At 38.3% G+C, this 17,642-nt stretch overlaps 1 protein-coding gene across 1 annotated transcript; it reads right to left on the bottom strand.

Moving 5' to 3' along the window:
- Window positions 1-356: 356 nt before the first annotated feature.
- On the bottom strand, window positions 357-17,622 carry LOC113508081 (the record flags this gene model as incomplete). Its single annotated transcript, XM_026891041.1, has 3 exons — window positions 13,121-17,622; window positions 4,003-4,135; window positions 357-551 (listed from the first exon to the last, which is right to left on the bottom strand). Coding segments are annotated over exons 1-3 (726 nt in total), but the record flags the coding sequence as incomplete, so codon positions are not given.
- Window positions 17,623-17,642: the final 20 nt, after the last annotated feature.

Below are 17,642 nucleotides of genomic sequence, written 5' to 3'. Positions count from 1 at the left end.
GCGCGCCGGCCACCGCGGGCACGGCCAGCACCGGCGCCGCGCCCGCCGGCACCTGCTGCCGCCCCAGCCACCGCGACACCAGCTTCTCCTTGCTGTTCGCGCTGCCGAACTCCGGCTCCTCCTAGGGAATGTAGAATATTTGTTAAGTAATTAAATACAACTGTTAACAATATGCATGATTATGATTTAGGTCTTTTGTTGTCTCCTTAACTCTACAAGTAAAATCACACCATTGTGTTATTTATCTCACCTTCTTTTTCTTAAGCGTCTCGCCCTGCAGCTTGGTCTCCAGCTCCTTGCAGAGCTGGTGGTTCCTGCCGCGCTCAGGGTCAGCGCCGGGCTTGGTCTCGTCCACGCTCCACCACGTACTGCGTGACCGGCTGGAAGCCTGGCGAGAACTGGTTGTGGTCGTACGCCTGCTTGGGACGGAAGCACGGACAGACCCGCTTCGATAAGTGGTAGATGCTGACTATGCAGACCAAACAGTGGATCGTCGCGATGATGAGGAGCGCGATGTTGGTGAGCACTGGGGTCCATGCTTCCATCTCATCCTGTGTGACAAGAATTAGCTGTGGTTATGTAGAGAATGTAGAGCTGATTGCTGTTCTTTCAAAGTTGCAACTCAGGGTCTTTTAGTACTTAATAGTATAAAAAGTTAATTGCTAACAATAGCTGCTCTGTTGCCTTTAAACAATGTAACATACTTATCAAAATGAATGTCAATACATATTATGAAGGTAACAAACACCGAACTAAACGAACCTTGCGTGTGGGTGTTATAGTAACGTAATTACTACAACACAGCAGTCATTACAAGCAGTCCTCGCAGAGTGACCGCTGGCCCCGGCCCGCCGCCCGCCGTCACCAACACGTCATATTAATATGTCGGTATTGTTTAGTTATTATTCGCGATGATGGAGCGGAATACAGCGGTTAGCGAGTACCGCTATCACAGGTACTAATGAGAAGTATGACTGATGTGTGTTGAGAGCCGTGAGAAAAAAGGACTGCTTATAACTTACTGTTTAATAGTAATCGTCATGAAAAATATTAGATAGGACAAAAACTTGAAATCAATGATGATTATATCAGCTACTAAGTCGTAACTACCTATAAATGACATGTTTCAGACACTGCCATTGACTTTAAATGTTATGCACAAGTGCAACACCACGCCCCTGCCGGCTCTAGCGTGAACATATCCGCATAACAAGCTAACACCGTTACACGGCTCTAAGCTCGGAACATTCTGTAAATTTAAACAAACAACTGTAAAAGTTAGTAGTTTTTGTTGCCTGCGCCGTGGAAACGTTCCCTACAATGCTTAACAAATCTTATTTGACTTTAACGACTCGGCCGACAAGATAATCCGCGGGAATACTGTTACACTATGAACCTAGGCAGAAGGAGAGGTACCTGTCGTTTGCCAATTAGAATGATTTCAGTTTTTACAAATTTGACTTTTTGTCCTATTCAAGACACTTTTGCTTTATATCAATTTTTTTATTAATGAATGTTTTTTTTTAATTAATGAATTTCTAATGGCTACAAATATTACTTTACTTCGTCCCATTGCATTTGAAAATAATCTGCAAGTGGCGTTTGTTAAGCCGCATTAACTATATCATTATATTTCATTGATTTTGATAATTCATTACGATTGTACGTAGGAAAACATTATACACGAAACGTACAAATTCCGCCATACGTGAGATACGATTACGCAGTTAGCGCGTGATTCGCGGTCATTATATTGAGTAAGTATAATTGTGGGTAGACCAATAATTGACGTAAGGTGCGTGTGTGCGTTTGTCAACACACGTAATAGCCTAGGATTAGGCTCATCTGGGTGACGTCAGCCTTGGCCGGCGCGGCGGCGGTCCAGCGCGGCGCAGTCACCACGTCCGGTGATTACCACATGATTATGTTGTTTACACACATTATAGAATTAAGTATTAGAAAAACATTCGACTTACGCAGATTTTTGTAAGATTATTTTTTTCTTTTTTGGTTCATTCATACCGGTGAACCTTAACGATTTTTTGTCAGTGTGAACTCTTTAAATGCCCATTTATTTTGAATTACCTTGCATTTACTGACAATGTAAGACATTGTCAAGATAATATATGGAGTTTCGTAATAGTTTTACAAGTCTAAAGCAGACTCCTAGACACAGACTCTCTTATTCATTACTAAAGACATGCAGTCCTTAATCCATGTCACAACTAAACAGCTGTATCTGTGATGTACTTACTACTCAGCAGAGTCCACAGATAATGTAGAACAAGGCTGCGCTCACATTTGTCACATCATTTATTGGCGTGTCGAGTCATTAGTCGGCGACCTTACACGATCCTAAGACAACACTCACAACTAGACGAACTAACTGATTTATCTGATGTGTGATAGTTACTCTAAATAAAACCCCCAGCTATGACTTTACTGTGTAAGAAAGTACACTTCTTCGATACATTTATTAAGATTATCTTAATAATCTATCAATAATAAATCGGTAATGTGAAAGACATTTGGATTTTTTTTCTTATTCAGTAAACATTAAACATGCAGAGAGATGGAATAAGTACAATTAAATGTGTTTAAGGAACCAAATCTTTTTAAAACTTATTAGTGTTTCTCCCTAAATTTAGTCTAATAGTCAAGCTAAACCTAAATCATTAAACGCACTAATAAATTATTTTACATTCTTGAAAGACGAAAGGCGATGGAAACACTTAGGTATGGTAAATGGGTTACGTTAACACATGTGGTAGAAACTGAGGAAACACTCGCTTTTAGGAATTAACTGTGAGTTGAGTAATGTGTTAAGTCAAGTCCTAGAATAACTTGGCTGTTAAGTAAGTTTCGTAACGTGTGGGAGAGCGCAATCACTTACTGTTTACATACCACTTTAGAACTTCACATGCTATTTATACAATTACATGTGACGCCTTGATGAAAGCCTGATAACTGTATAATAATCTTATATGGAATTACGTAGAGTATTTCATCCTAAGCAATAGCAGCTGTGCTTGTGATATAACGTGTATCAACGAGTATCGATCCGTAGAGTAATCAGTCGTGATTGTGCGCGACTAGTTATTTGAACAAAATAAATAAATATATTTTACTTCGTAATTGTTAGTCATAATGTAAGGGAAACGGAAGGTCCGCTGGTATAATGATAGGACATTAGAAGTCGATGTATAATAACTGTTTGCCTTGCATTGCCTATTATACTACCATATACACCGTGATTTTTTAGTCGCCTTACAAAAGCAGCCCAGCTCATGTATCCAATGACTAGAACGTTCATGCTAAAAAAATAGGTATTTATGAAATTTGAATAAATTTAAAATGCAATTTTTTTCAATATTATGATGCAATTCGTAGTTTTTTAGAAACACAGCTCTGTTGCGAGCGCGGTCCGACCCTTGTAACAATGGTGAGGAGCGCGGGCGGCGGCGTTTTTATCATTTTTAAGAGTATAAGTATTACAGATTTCTCTTGTTTAATTTTTCTTCGTACTTATTATCTTAGTTGATGATAAAAAATAAATAATCGCGCCTAGGGGTATTTTACGTCGGATACATGAACTGGGCTCCTTTTGTAAGACGACTTAAAAAAATCACCGTGTATATAACTAAGTTTGATGATTTAAAGCTAAGCTAACTCAATTCCATTATATGCATAAACATTTAATTTCAAATGGCTTTTCTATTTAACTTCCAGTTCAGATCGACATGAAAGTACAAATAGGCGAGACTGATAGCAAGTTATTTATGCAGCGAGTTACTCGAGTGTTACCGCGCAGTGGTCGGCGCTCGACAGCCGATGTTACGCCAGATTGTATACAATATAGATAACAACTAATTGAATCAATTATATGCTCTCAGTGGAGTGGAAAATATGTTATCTACTCGTCAATCATGTGTATATTCTTAGGCAGGTATTCGTTGGGTGATAAGTTCATAGATGAGGTATGAGTGGATGACAGTGTGTTACCTCGAAGCTGGCGTGCGCGGCGGGCTGGCGCAGCGAGTCGCGCTGCAGGCCGGTGGCGGCCAGCACGGCGGCGCTGTTGCCGCACGCCAGGCACAGCAGCGACAGCGCCAGGAACGCCGTCAGCAGCGGGCTCCTGTGCACATAACAACTGTTAAGTAGGGGTAAGAGGTTCTGGAGTCGAAGAAACATGATCCAGTGATGCTAAAAGCCGGTTTCAAAGCTTGGTCATACAATTACGTGTTTGAAACACTTTAAAAGACATTTCATATATTTCGTGTGGTGCACTTGGAAACGTATTGTCAGAATGTAACGGTTGATACAAATATTAAATTGTCTCAGTGCCACTTGAGTACACATTTGGACATTAAGAGTGCCTGTTTCACATAGTTTTATAATGTTAAATCATTTTATTAAATTTGTTTTTTGAATAGAGTCCGCTTCACAACTTTTATACAAATAAATCCAAAAAAATGCAAGTACCCTAAAGTCTATGGTTAGTAAAACTATATTCCACTTTAGCTTTAGGTAGTGTTGTTCGTTAGTGTAGCTCCCAGAGCTTGCCCCTACACTACACGAAACGCGAGCTCCAAGTCGTGCCGATGGCTCCGAGCCGACCTTTTGAACTCTTAATGACTGTTCAGTGAAAGCACATAACATACATTGCATTACAGATATACTAAATTACTGAATCGTCATTGCAAGCGTAGTACACATTTGATTTTGATTAATAGTTGGCAAAAACTTTTTAAGGTTATTTAGCAAAGGAGGATCATTCACTGGAACAATAACTTTTAAGAAATACATTTCCTAATAATTAGAATTTATTATTATTATCATCTAAAGTTAATGTCATCAAGTCTTTCGAAGGATTTCTATTCTACAGGAACTATATTGCACTTATTCATTTACGAACATAACATTGAATGTACATATCGTTCCGTGAAACAGTATTTGCGCTACAGAACCGTCACGAGCACATTCACTCGTGTTAAATACTCGATAAGAGATCGCTGCGGAGCCATTATCATCAATCTTATCGATATAATTCTAATAATTAATCGATGCGGAGAAAGTATCGGCGGTATCATTTAATTAGGATGTTGGTGATAGATCGATGGCGGCCCCCCGGAGACAGCGGGGGGCATCGGGCGCGCGGGGGCGGGGGCACGGGGCCCGTGATACTGTATTAACAGGGTAATGTAGAGTAAAATACTATTAATTAAGTATCGATGCTATTCGAATATGCTATTCCTATGAATTATTCATAGGTCGTAAGTGCAAATATTTTTTGAATATACGTTTTCTAGCCTAAGCAATTAACTAGCAGAGTGCTTCATTTCTCTCTTTATAGAACACACACCATACATTTAGTGTTACTAAACTACTGAACGACGTAAGTTAAATATTTCGTAGAGAAAACTATTTCAAATCATCAAAAAAATAACGTTATAAGGAAAAGCGCATAATATTCAAAATGAACAAAACGTTGTGCCTAATCTAAAACTAAAGCTGCGGTCTCCAATCGTAATTTTTCCTCAGAGACCGTAGTGATGGTCATTTTGTATTGTCATAGCAGATGAAGTTGTTCGGTGTCGCCGACAGCGCCCGCTACTCACCCGTTATGATGATGTAGTTGTTTCCCAGACGCTAAACTGTATTGACAAGCCTCTCCGGTAAACTACATTATAGTTCGCACTTACTTATTACATGGCTGATGATATACATACATTAATGTAAATTCACTGCTTTATTTTGTGTAAATATAAAAACGTATGTTTCATAGGAATATTATTGAGAGGATTCATCAAATCATACATCAACTTAAAAATATTTATACAATTATGTAAACTTAAAATTTACATTTTTAAAACTATAACAATACAAAATGAAAAATATTCAGAAAAGTATGTTATTTTGCATGTATTAATTGACTACTTTCTTCACGGCTGCTTCATGTACGTAAAATAAATATAAAAAAATAAATATAAATTAATACTTTGTATATTATTGAAATATGTTATATAAATTTGTAATGCCTTCTTTTGCTGTGCCCTAACAGGGTCCATAACATTGTACCTAGCTTTAAGCCTTTTTATTAACATCTTTTATAACATTATGGAATGCAAATAAATATATGAATATGAATATGAAAATGTTTGGTCATTTGAAAGCATTCATCATTAATAACGTAGCTTGTAAAAGCTCGATAAAATTAAGTATACGTATAACTGTCTTGCTGTATAATGAGATAATAACTTGTCGAAATTTGTGCAAGTAGGCCTCACCGCTCATGTAGGTAAACTTGTGCAAGTCACACATGGACGTCAGCATCGGTTAAACATCGAACAGATCTCGCCGCGTTTGAAAACTCGTTACATTCAGACAGATAGAAATCCTACAACTAGACATCTCGCATTCCCGACGTACCTTATGAGCGTTTATTACTTCTGCACAATACTCAATAATTGCGTTCTATAATGTACATGAAGGTCTTTAAAATATAATGATACAGAACAATTATGGACCCTATCCGGCACAGCAATATCTTAGGAGAGAGGAAGCAGTAATAGCCATATAGCATTAAAGTAAACATCTAAATTAAAATGACTAATACTAAAGATTGTTGGTCTAGTGGTTAGTGACCCTGACTGCTATACCGGAGGTCGTGGGTTCGATTCCCACCCAGGACAAATGTTTATGTGATGAGCACGATCATTTGTTCTGTGTCTGGGTGTTATTTATCTATATTATGTATGTATTTGGAAATATATAAGTATGTTCATCAGTTGTCTAGTACTCATAATACAAGCTCTGCTTGGTTTGAGACTAGATGGCGTTGTGTGAGAGTTGTGGAATATTGTTATATTAGTTTTTCACTAAAGCTACCTCGAATCATTTCCACCTATGTTATTATTAATCGACGCTTAACATCAATCACCGCGATCCTCGTTTCGGCGTCGCGGCGTCGTCGTGCTAATTATTTTCTCTCGCGTGTGTCGCTTGATATTAGACCTCAGTGTAGTGTTGTTATGACACAGTTTCGCTTGTGATGTAACACGGTCTCGTCTGTAGTGAAAGCACTTGATTCGCTACATATGCTGTTGCGGAGACATCCTCACCGGTGTCATGTTGTGTTCTATAACCACATTCTACCAGGGGCATAAGGGTGTATAGAAAATTAAATATACACCTTCATTCTTAGGACGGATTTTGCCCTAGTGGTCTACAATTTACTAACGGAGTAGAATAAGTATAGAACGTCATTAGAATTTCTATATGGCAAAGAAATTTTATTTAAATTACTTATAGAAACAAGTTTTATCTAGCGCGAATTTTCGTTCAATAAAAATTGACCGTGAGTCAATATTTTTTTTACTATTGTATCGGCAGCCGATGAAAATATATCATCTGTAAAAATTTCAACTGTTTAACTATTACGATTCTTGAGAAACAGCCTCTTGACAGACGGACGAACAGCGAATCTTTTGTAATAGGTTAATTTTTTACTCTTTGGTTATTATATTGATGTATAAAAATAATCGCCAATTTTATTCTATAAAATGATATCAAACAAGTGATTAACATTAACAACGTGTTTGAACTCACAGACTCGTGTCAGCGTGTGATTACTAGAGTCTTCATTACAGTTATCTAGATAATAGTTAGCTACGAGTATATTAGAAACACTTGCGACACACGCAATGTCAGCGTAATGCAGGACTGATGACGTTGCACACGAAATGCTAATTAAAATATATCGCAACCATGAAACACAGGTGCGTGAGGCTCACGACGTCAGTGTTCACGCTGGTGGCGCAGGCGCAAGGTCGCAGGTGCTCTCCGTGACACAACGTGAAAACTGGTCTGGGATGATACACTACCCATCACTATGATGGGTAGTGTTATTTTTCAGCTTTTCAGCTTTACTTTCAAAGACATTATAAACAATCAACTTTTCTTATGGCTTCTCCTCAGAGTTGCAACTGACCCGAAATATACTAGAAATTGATAGATAGTATATTACAGGGAGAAAGATTTACCTTAAATATATATTTTTTAACAACAACAACTTACAACTGATTTCAAATAAAGCTATTAGAGCCAAACTTGATGAAATTGTTTATGGAACCAAAAGTAAATAAAATCGGTCCAAGACCAACAAAAGAAAAGAATGCAGACGAACTGAGACCCTCCTGCTTTTTCGAGTTGGTTGTAAAAAATACAGTATAGCACAGCTTCCTACAAGAGCGAGGGAACAATAAGTGATAACAGTTACATGTTGAATGAGTTCCGCGGATGAATACACACGAGACGCTGTCTGTACGGGGAAGCGCACAACGGTACTGCAGGCACGCTGGGCACGACACGTGTTCCAACTGCACACACCGTGTCAATAAAACATGCTAAAACTTCTAAAGGTCTATGAGATAGTTTAGTGTGTGTCTGTAATAACAGGTGTGTGTCGTGTCACAACTAAACTAATAAACTGCGCTCAAACTAGAAAAACTGGAAAATCTTTTTCCAATACACTATTATTAATTTAAAATTTAATTTAATTAATATTTAATTCCTTTAGCTGTTTTTTCTAAGAAAGCTTTTCATGTAAATCTGTATACATACATCCAAATTTTACTAATATTTGGATGTATGTGATGATTTCACAAACGCTCTTTGTGTCAGCAGTTTATTGATTATATGATTCCGTTATAAACATAGACCTAAATTATATATCTATTTAGGGTCATATTATATTCCCATTCACGTCTCTGTTATAAGCGTAGATATAATTAATATGGGTACCTATTAACTAGTTCATGCTAAGTTAACAAGTTTGCCAAATTAGAGTCAAGATCAATGAAAGGAAATCAATTTAAAATCATATTAGTGTCAAAATTTGAATTTCAAAACGCTTTCGATTTAATTAAGATAATTTGTATTGGTTCTTTAATAAAATATTAATAGACGCAATTAATAACAGTAAGCTCTTACTAGCATTTGCTTGGTATACATTTGGATATCGGTGACCTCATTGAATGATACTGCAATAACCTAATAAGAATATTCCACAATTTTCAGAAAAAACAAAGTTTGTATTATAACTCATAAACATAATTATATATTACTAAATATACATAAATTACACCCAGACACAGAACAAGTGATCGTGCTTATCACACACTTGAGTGGGGATCGAACCCAGTCAGGGCCGCTAACCACTAGACCAACAGGCCAATCTAAAAATAATACTTTACATCAGGAGCTTTAAATAAACTTCTGCATTTCCATTTTGCTATGGCAAACAGGGTAAACAAATAACTTCAATTAAGTTTAAATGAATATATCAAAGTACTCTCTATCATTATTAATTTCAGAAATGAATTCGCCTCTAAGCTCCTGTTTCATAACATACTCGTACGCAGTTCGCGGGGCGGCGCGCGCGCAGCGGAACACGGCGCGCATCACTGCCTCCCGCGCATGCGCAGTGCGCACTCTATGAAACGTATGGAGCTCTACAGACAACGATCTCAACTCATATGACTTGTGCTTGTTTCTGGAATCGTGATTGTCATCAAAATGGGCGGTATGGAGATATTTAATGTAACATAATCAGTTTGATAGAGAAAAGCTTTTTTATTTATCCCATTTTATCAGACACTTTTATTTTAATTCACAACCAACTAAAATAACCAATAAAATTAATATTGATAGATGATTATCGTAGCAATAATAACGTACTGTTATTCCAGCAAGGCAGAAACTTGCCCCGAATAGAGAAGGAACGCGCGCAGGTTCTGTTTCTCTTACTAAAGTAAATGCAATATTCTACTATTATACTATACTTTTAATTTCCTAAAAATACAAATCACCGATTTAATTGAAAAATATTTCAAACTAAACTGAGAACCATAGATTAACAATTCATTTTAATAAACATGCTATTAAAATTTCCATTCGAGTATGTATCCAGAAGAGGAGAAACTAAATACTCATAAAGTTGTAAAAGCAATATGTTATCTGTTGCACATAGATAGTCGTGACAACAGCATGTTCATGTGGACAACAGCATGTCTGGACTTTAAAAGAGACTGCGACCCCTGAGTTTGTTTCGACATTTCTTCTTAGGGTAGTCAGCTAGGAAATGTCGGCTCCATCGTTCTCAAAAAAGACATGTAAAAGTAATAAAAAATATCCTATTTGCAGAATAAATAATTTCATTTCATTTCATGTTGCCGCGTAATGCGCAGAGACGCGGGGCTCGGCTCGCGCTCGGTGTCAATCTATACTAATATATAAAGCTGAAGAGTTTGTTTGTTTGTTTGAACGCGCTAATCTCAGGAACTACTGGTCCAAATTGAAAAAATATTTTTGTGTTGAATAGACCATTCATCGAGGAAGGCTTTAGGTTATAAACCATCACGCTGCGACTAATAGGATCAAAGATACAAGGGAATGTGAAAAAAAACAGGGCAGGTATAAATCATAACTTATATCTTCTACCCACGGGGACGAAGTCGCGGGCAACAGCTAGTCGGAAATATCACGGATGTGTGTGATGCGCTTCTTACTATATGGTGGTCACTCAAAGAAATATGTCGTGTCTAACGTATAGTTAAGATGTTTAGTTTGTAATTAGTAACTTTCGGTTTAGTTCTAGTCTATTACCCTGTGCAGGCTTACCTGTTGCACACGCACCGGACTAAGGAGCAAAAGTTGCTTTTATTTTAAGGTACTTATTAGGATGTGGGTTACTGTTATATTTGATTCTGGTGTCGACTGCTGAAGACTTTCCACATTTTATTTCTGTTTCTATAAAAGGATAAACTGCATTTTCTACACCTACAACGATTAATTTAAAAACATTTTACTATAGAGTCTATTCATGTGCTCATACTATTATCGTACTCGTCTTAATTGCATTCGATGTCCAATTATTTTCCGATGCCGTACATAGCGACGACCTTTACGTTACATAACGCGATGTAACTGGTGGCGACTCGCGACTCGAGAGAAAGCTGGACTTTCGTGAGGCCGCGAGCCGGCCGGTCGCCATGGCAACGGGTTTGCGGAATGCCGCACCAAGATTGATTTCCTATTTCCCGCCTGAAGGATTTATGGCGCGCCATAGACGAGCTGCTCTATGGACGCTTTCTATATGAGATGCGATGTGCCACTATCGTAACGATGGCAGCTACCTCATACGCCTTAATACTGACTTGTAATGTCTTAGTATTATAACAAGTTTATAACGTTTGTAAATAAGTTTCCTTTTGAAACTAATTTTGTTAAATTTTTAAAAAAGATTGTAAAATATTATTTAAAACCTTATTTAGATAAAGCAGAATGAGTAAAAAAAGTCACTCATTCAAGTAGGATAATTACCTAATAAAGTAGCAATAGATCTCCGACAAAAATCACCAAAAGTCACTTTACCACAGCCACACTTTACAAAGCCATCAGGACTGAAACAATGCGTCTATTATAAAAGGGCACAAGTTCAAAGCCACAGTGTTGAACTTATTTGTTATGAAAGTAAATTATTGTCATTGCGTCAGCGGTGAGCCGGTGAGGCGGTGACCGTGGCGTCCGCGACCAAACTAATTCAATGGCTGAAATTATAATTTTAATTGTCACTTCGAGCTGTTAAGTAGAGCAGTCGACCATGCTGATATCGCATGTTTCCTCAGGGTTTGCTATATTTTGAAGATCTAAAGCATTGTTTTCAAAATCGAAAGTTTTTCTCTCAGGTAGGCCGTTTTCCAGACACTTTCGAAACGTTACAATATAGACCCTATGTGCACGGTTCCAAAATGTCATTTTTATGAAGAAAAACCGACAAGAAACTCCATAAACACAGGTTTCAAATGTTGACTTTATTTTCGCAGTTACAGAGAGGCTTTTTTACGATCCAAAATGAAATTGGAACTGATAAAAGAAGACGTTTAAACATAACGAGTGTTTATCACATTTATGACATCGGTGTCCAGTTGCCTGAGAAGTTGATCTCAACTTTACAGAGAACCGTCGACCACCGCTTAACTGATTTAATCCAAGTTGAATGACATCTCTAAACGTAAACTGTTGACTTCCTCATATTTAGTGCATTATATAAACAAACATGGTGTTTATTCATATACCTAGTTGTAGTGTTTGTGTTGTCGGCTAACGATGCGCGTGCGCAGGTAGGAAGCTCGGTTACGTGACTAATTGGCGACGAGTGCGGTGACTTAATAACTTATGAAATTAATAGAAATTGTGAAGAATTGATCGAACTAGATCAATAGGTAATACTTAGTATTCGCGTCCTAGTTTCGTCTGTGTACAATGTTGTGAAACATGATTAAGAAATATTTGCGGACTGGTTTTTACGATTAGAAATTGAAAAAAATATGCTTGAAAGCTTTTTAGTGAACATGCTCAATTGTCAAGAAAAAAGTATTTGTTTGCTCGTCCTGCAACCTGCATGGTGGATAACTTTGGCAAAGTCTTTCATCGACCGCGACACAACACTTAAAAGTTTCTTGCACTAAAATAACTCCGAACTAACTGTCTAAGTTTTTAGCATAATTTGTTGCCTGGCTGTTTAACCCACGTTACAACTTCCCTTTCATGATTCTTTAAAATCTGATGCTAGTGATGTTTTCAATAGTCCTGTTTTCAAAGTTCCAAACATTCCTAGATAGTGTGACCGGCGAGATATTCGTAACCTATTATAAATACTGTTATCATCGCTCTTCACACCGGCCGCGAGTGTCCCGCGTCTAGCTTAAGACTAGTCCTGTTTGTTTATTTACCATCCGCGAGAATACTTTCTCTTTAATTTATATCTAACTAAAACAATGTAATGAAACAATTTCACTTCATAATATAAACGTTTCTAGATATTTATACGTTTGCATGCGATCTCTTATCTCTTAGTTAATTTGTGTGCCATTCAAATATTTTCTTCAGCGCTTGCTGTTCTAGTGTCGCGAATTCATGCTCTGCTGGGTTAAATGTATTACTTCGAACGAAGCTTAAAACTGAACACATTCAGCGAGCCGTCAGCTCTCTCTTACTATAACTGTCGACGCTAATAGTTACAACAACATGATGTAGTATAATTCATCTGAGAGCTCACCCATTACTTCCCGAGTTGAGTCCGTAGCAGTCGTTGATGCCGGCGAGCACGCCCACCACGCCGGCCACCACGGCCACGCAGCCGGCCCACAGCCCGGCGCCCACGCGCGACAGCGCGGCGCCCTTCACCACGGCGAGCGCGCCTGCGCCCACCAGCAGCGCGCCCAGCACCACTTGCCCCAACCCCAAGAACACCACCAGCCGGCGCTTGGCGGGCTCATCACTGCCTGCTTCCACACTCTTAGAACTCACACTCTTGTCTTTTTTAATCACTTTCTTGATTTTGTTCTGCGGCGTCTTGCAGATGAGCTGCTCCGTGGAGTCCTCGGACTTGAGGCTGGAGACGGTGGCGGTGGTGACCCGCGCGTCGTACGTGTCTGCTCGCTCGGCGTCGGCCATGTCGGCGCATCACTGGACGTGCGCGTGCGCGCTGGCTCTGCAGCGACTGCGGGCGCGCGCTCCCGCCGCCGCCGCGCCGCCGCGCGGTGAAAGTCGCGAGCGCACCTGTCTGTTGTTGTGCTGTTGTTTGTTCATTGATAAGAGTTTTGGCATCGCGTGATTATGTATTGTTCCCACAATTTATTTTGCTATGCTTCGTCATTTTCATGCTGCGTTAACCATTATATTCATTTTTTTAAAGATTAATTCTTGAATTGGAATTTAGAAAATAAAGCCTAAAAAATGTAGGTTTATCCTTTACTTAGTAAATATTACATTCGAGTGCTGTGACAACAATACACATTTACTTAGTGAATATGGTGAGTTGCTATACTATTCTGTGAAATGTAAACAATAAATGTGTTTCATCCAGATTATTCGCCAGCGTTGGGCATGAGCCGAGATGAGCGCGGCGTGCGCACGCGCCGGTGAAAGCCGCTCTCACGGAAGCGCTGGACATTACCTGCGGCTCGAGATCTGCGACCACTCACAAACTCGGCCCGTGTTTATGATGCTGATTGTCCGACTACATGTTACCGATACTCGGAACTGGCTGCAAACATTGCGTATAGGGAAGTAACATCAACGAGATTCGAAGTAACATCATCAGACATTTTCAATAGGGTTAGGGTTAACATGATGTACAATGGAGAAATTCTGAATGGTTTTAATAAACACCAGGTCAAATGTTAAACACCTCTGACAATAAAGTAACTAACTTTGTTTAAGAAATCCGATCATACTTTTAAAATAAAATTGGGTTCTGATACAGAAATAGGTACAATATAAGTACTTTGTCATATATTTATGCCCCAGGAAACGCTGTTTTGCCATACAAATGGGTTCTATAGAATAAAAAAGGGAGGTAGGAAAATTGATCCTGTCCGATTCTCAGATCCATCGCATATGCACACAAAATTTAATAAGAATCGGACGATCGGTTTCGGAGGAGTTCAATTTCGTGCTCCGTGACACGAGAATTTCATATATTAGATCATAATAGAATTGGAAACACTTTTTTCTTGATTGAGGAAGCAGCATTTAAAAATAACTAAGGTTTTGAACTGTACTGTACTGTTTGGTACTGCTTTACCTATAGGTATAAATCATAATACATTAGAAGCACTTGTGTGAGTCGCTGACTCTTCGGCACCGGTACTTCAGCGTTCCCACAAATAACATAACCATTAACCAGAAGGAATGGTAATGCGCAGGCGCGGGGATTGCATTACGACGGCGCATGCGCATGCGCAGTGGCAACGGTACCGCGCAGCTTCCCATATGACTGTACTGAGATCTATGTAGCTCTCACAGGAACTCGGATCTCACATGCAACACTACTTGATAAGCAAGGTGTCACGAGCAAGTATCTCGCAACATACCACTGATTGTGTTTATTAAGAATTCCTGTGAGTGCACTGAATCGCCTGAGGGATCCTAAAACGATAATTTTGCTCAAATGTATTGAACATTCAATCACTTTTGTATTTTGTCGCCCAAGCTTTTCGCATTCCTATACGTATAATGTTTTTTTATACATGTAATGTATTAATTGGATTGTTTTAGACTAAGTATTATTTTATTGTCCATGAAACCTCGAGGTGAAATTTTTCTATAATTTGTATGTTTTTTGAAACATATAGTACTATAGTATATGTGTATTGTGTAGTACTCATTATACAAGCTTTACTTAGTTTGAAACAAAATGGCGTGATGTAAAAGCTGTAGAATATTGTTATTAACTATACTAATAAAATTAATTTCATTACAATAGAAAAAAAAATGTGTCCCTTGTTTAACACACTGACTTATATGTACACAGCTCCCAGCTGTTGATGCTCAGCTCCCCTGACAGTTCCCGCGCTCGGCTGTCTGCGCGCTGTCTCCGCTCGCTTCCGGCCGGAACATGTAATACTAGCTAAGATGCGCGTGCGCAACACCTGCTCACAACCCCGCCTTACGAGCACAACACGTATCACATGTTCATTTGGGCATTTGAAGCCCTGCTTAACAATAAACAAATCTGACAACCTGAAAGTGGGCCGATGTTGTAAGGTGTCTCCTGTACATGTGTACGTGTACATGCATGCATAGTCAGAGCCTAATTTGACACTAGCGTAGGTGCCGAATATGAAAACAAAATATAAACATTTCTCCACTATTGCTGATAAAAAAACAATTTCGTATTTAGCTTTTTTTAGTTAACCCTGATTTGGGAAAATATGAAAGTTTACTATTTGCAAAGAAACAATGGTAAATACATTTGCAGATATTCAGTGGGAGTCCTTACCTTCTTATTCCTTGCTCTAGTTATTCTAAACTCACATCTTACCTGTGCCGTCACGTCCCCGCCGCGGCGCCGCGCCGCTCGCGTGACTGCGCGCCTCTCGCGCCCGTTTCCCGACAATTACACTTAATTCATACTGATCAGTGGTCATACATCATGCGTTTCCTCGCACATATTTTCTTTTGCCATTTCAGGTTTGTAGAAAATAGTTTACTGTGTTTGAATAACTAGTTTATCCGTAGCTTTTCATCCATGAGTTAAAGTCAGACAGATATAAGAAAACAGAGTTAAAAAGAAAACTTAGACTTACTGAAAAGTCGTTATCTAATCCTAACAACCCGAGACCCATAACAAACCACAACGCATCCAGTTACGTTACGTTTGCGTTACATCGCCACACGTCCTGTGCCCAAGATGGGGAGAAACGATAACCGTGTAAGTCTCTAAGTTAGGTGTAATCGTATTCGTATTTGAATATTCAAATTACATTATAATTAACAGCACGTGCTTGGATAATCAATTTAGTTACTCAATAACTATGTTCCTTATATTTCATGTCCTAGGATTAGGTTACTGAAGTTGTTTTAAATGGATCTCAGACTTATCATATGCACTAGGTTTATCAAAATTTAAATAATTTTAAAAAAACAGTGATAAGAATAAGTAATCAATATTAGATGTAACAGCAATATGAAATCAATACACAGACAGTTACGTAACCGCGGGGTATCGCGTAGTATCGACCACCGTACCACATCCTGTGTCTACCACTTCAGAGAGAATGTGCGTGACGCAACAAGAAAGTGTCAAGACAAACAAACGTTACATCTAATACAATTTATTGAAAAAATACCACACAATACAGGTTTAACAGAAGTACAACTGCGTACGATGCCTCAGTCGCGTGAGCTCTCGCTGGCTCATGCTAAATGACGTTGAGACTTCTTGTCCTGGCTACAACATGTGTTAACTCGTGCTCCCTATAACACTATATTTTGTGCGCCAGGTATTACATTAACACTGACTCTGTAGTTATAAACAGTTACTTTTATTTATATTACTGTTGTTACTTAACCCTGGACATTGGCTAGTTTTTATAGCGAAAGTTAAAATATTATTCGAATGTTTATAAAAAAGCTTCAGTGTCAATCTATATGACTGGGCCGGATGAACGGACAAGCGTGTAACACATCATAACAATGTGTCTACTAAAGGTGCAACTTCTGTGCCTTCCTATATTGTGACAATACATTTATTATTAAGAAATACATCAAAATCTAATACTAATAGTATTGTTAAATGTGACAATACTGTTTACAAAATATAATTATAATTAATAGTTGACTGGTACATATAGGATGCACTGGTTGTAGATAGTCCGAGAGCGGGAGTAGTCCCGCGCGGCGCGCTCGGCGTATCTCTGCACGATACGGCAATAATACTTGTCATGGCTTTACTTAGCTCTCGCGCTCGCAATAGCAATATAAACTTCCTGTGTTAGGAATTGTCAAAATACATTAATCATTCTATTTCAATTATTATTATTCTGTCTACAAATATATATGTATCGTCAACATTTTAAAAAGAAAATCTATCCTAAAAAGGAAATGACAAATGTCACAAAAAGACTTAATCTACTAATACTCAAACACTACTCATTAAGTACGTAAAGTTGTTACGTTTACATCAATACACGTACAAGTCACAAACATTTTAAAATCACTTAATAATAAGCACACAAAAAATCAATCAAAATAGTAAAATAAAAATCAAAGGAAATGAAAATTACGAAAATTAT

This window comes from Trichoplusia ni, unplaced genomic scaffold (genome assembly GCF_003590095.1).
Source record: "Trichoplusia ni isolate ovarian cell line Hi5 unplaced genomic scaffold, tn1 tig00003798, whole genome shotgun sequence".
Lineage (NCBI taxonomy): Eukaryota > Metazoa > Arthropoda > Insecta > Lepidoptera > Noctuidae > Trichoplusia > Trichoplusia ni.
This window is presented reverse-complemented; position numbering and strand designations above follow the sequence as displayed.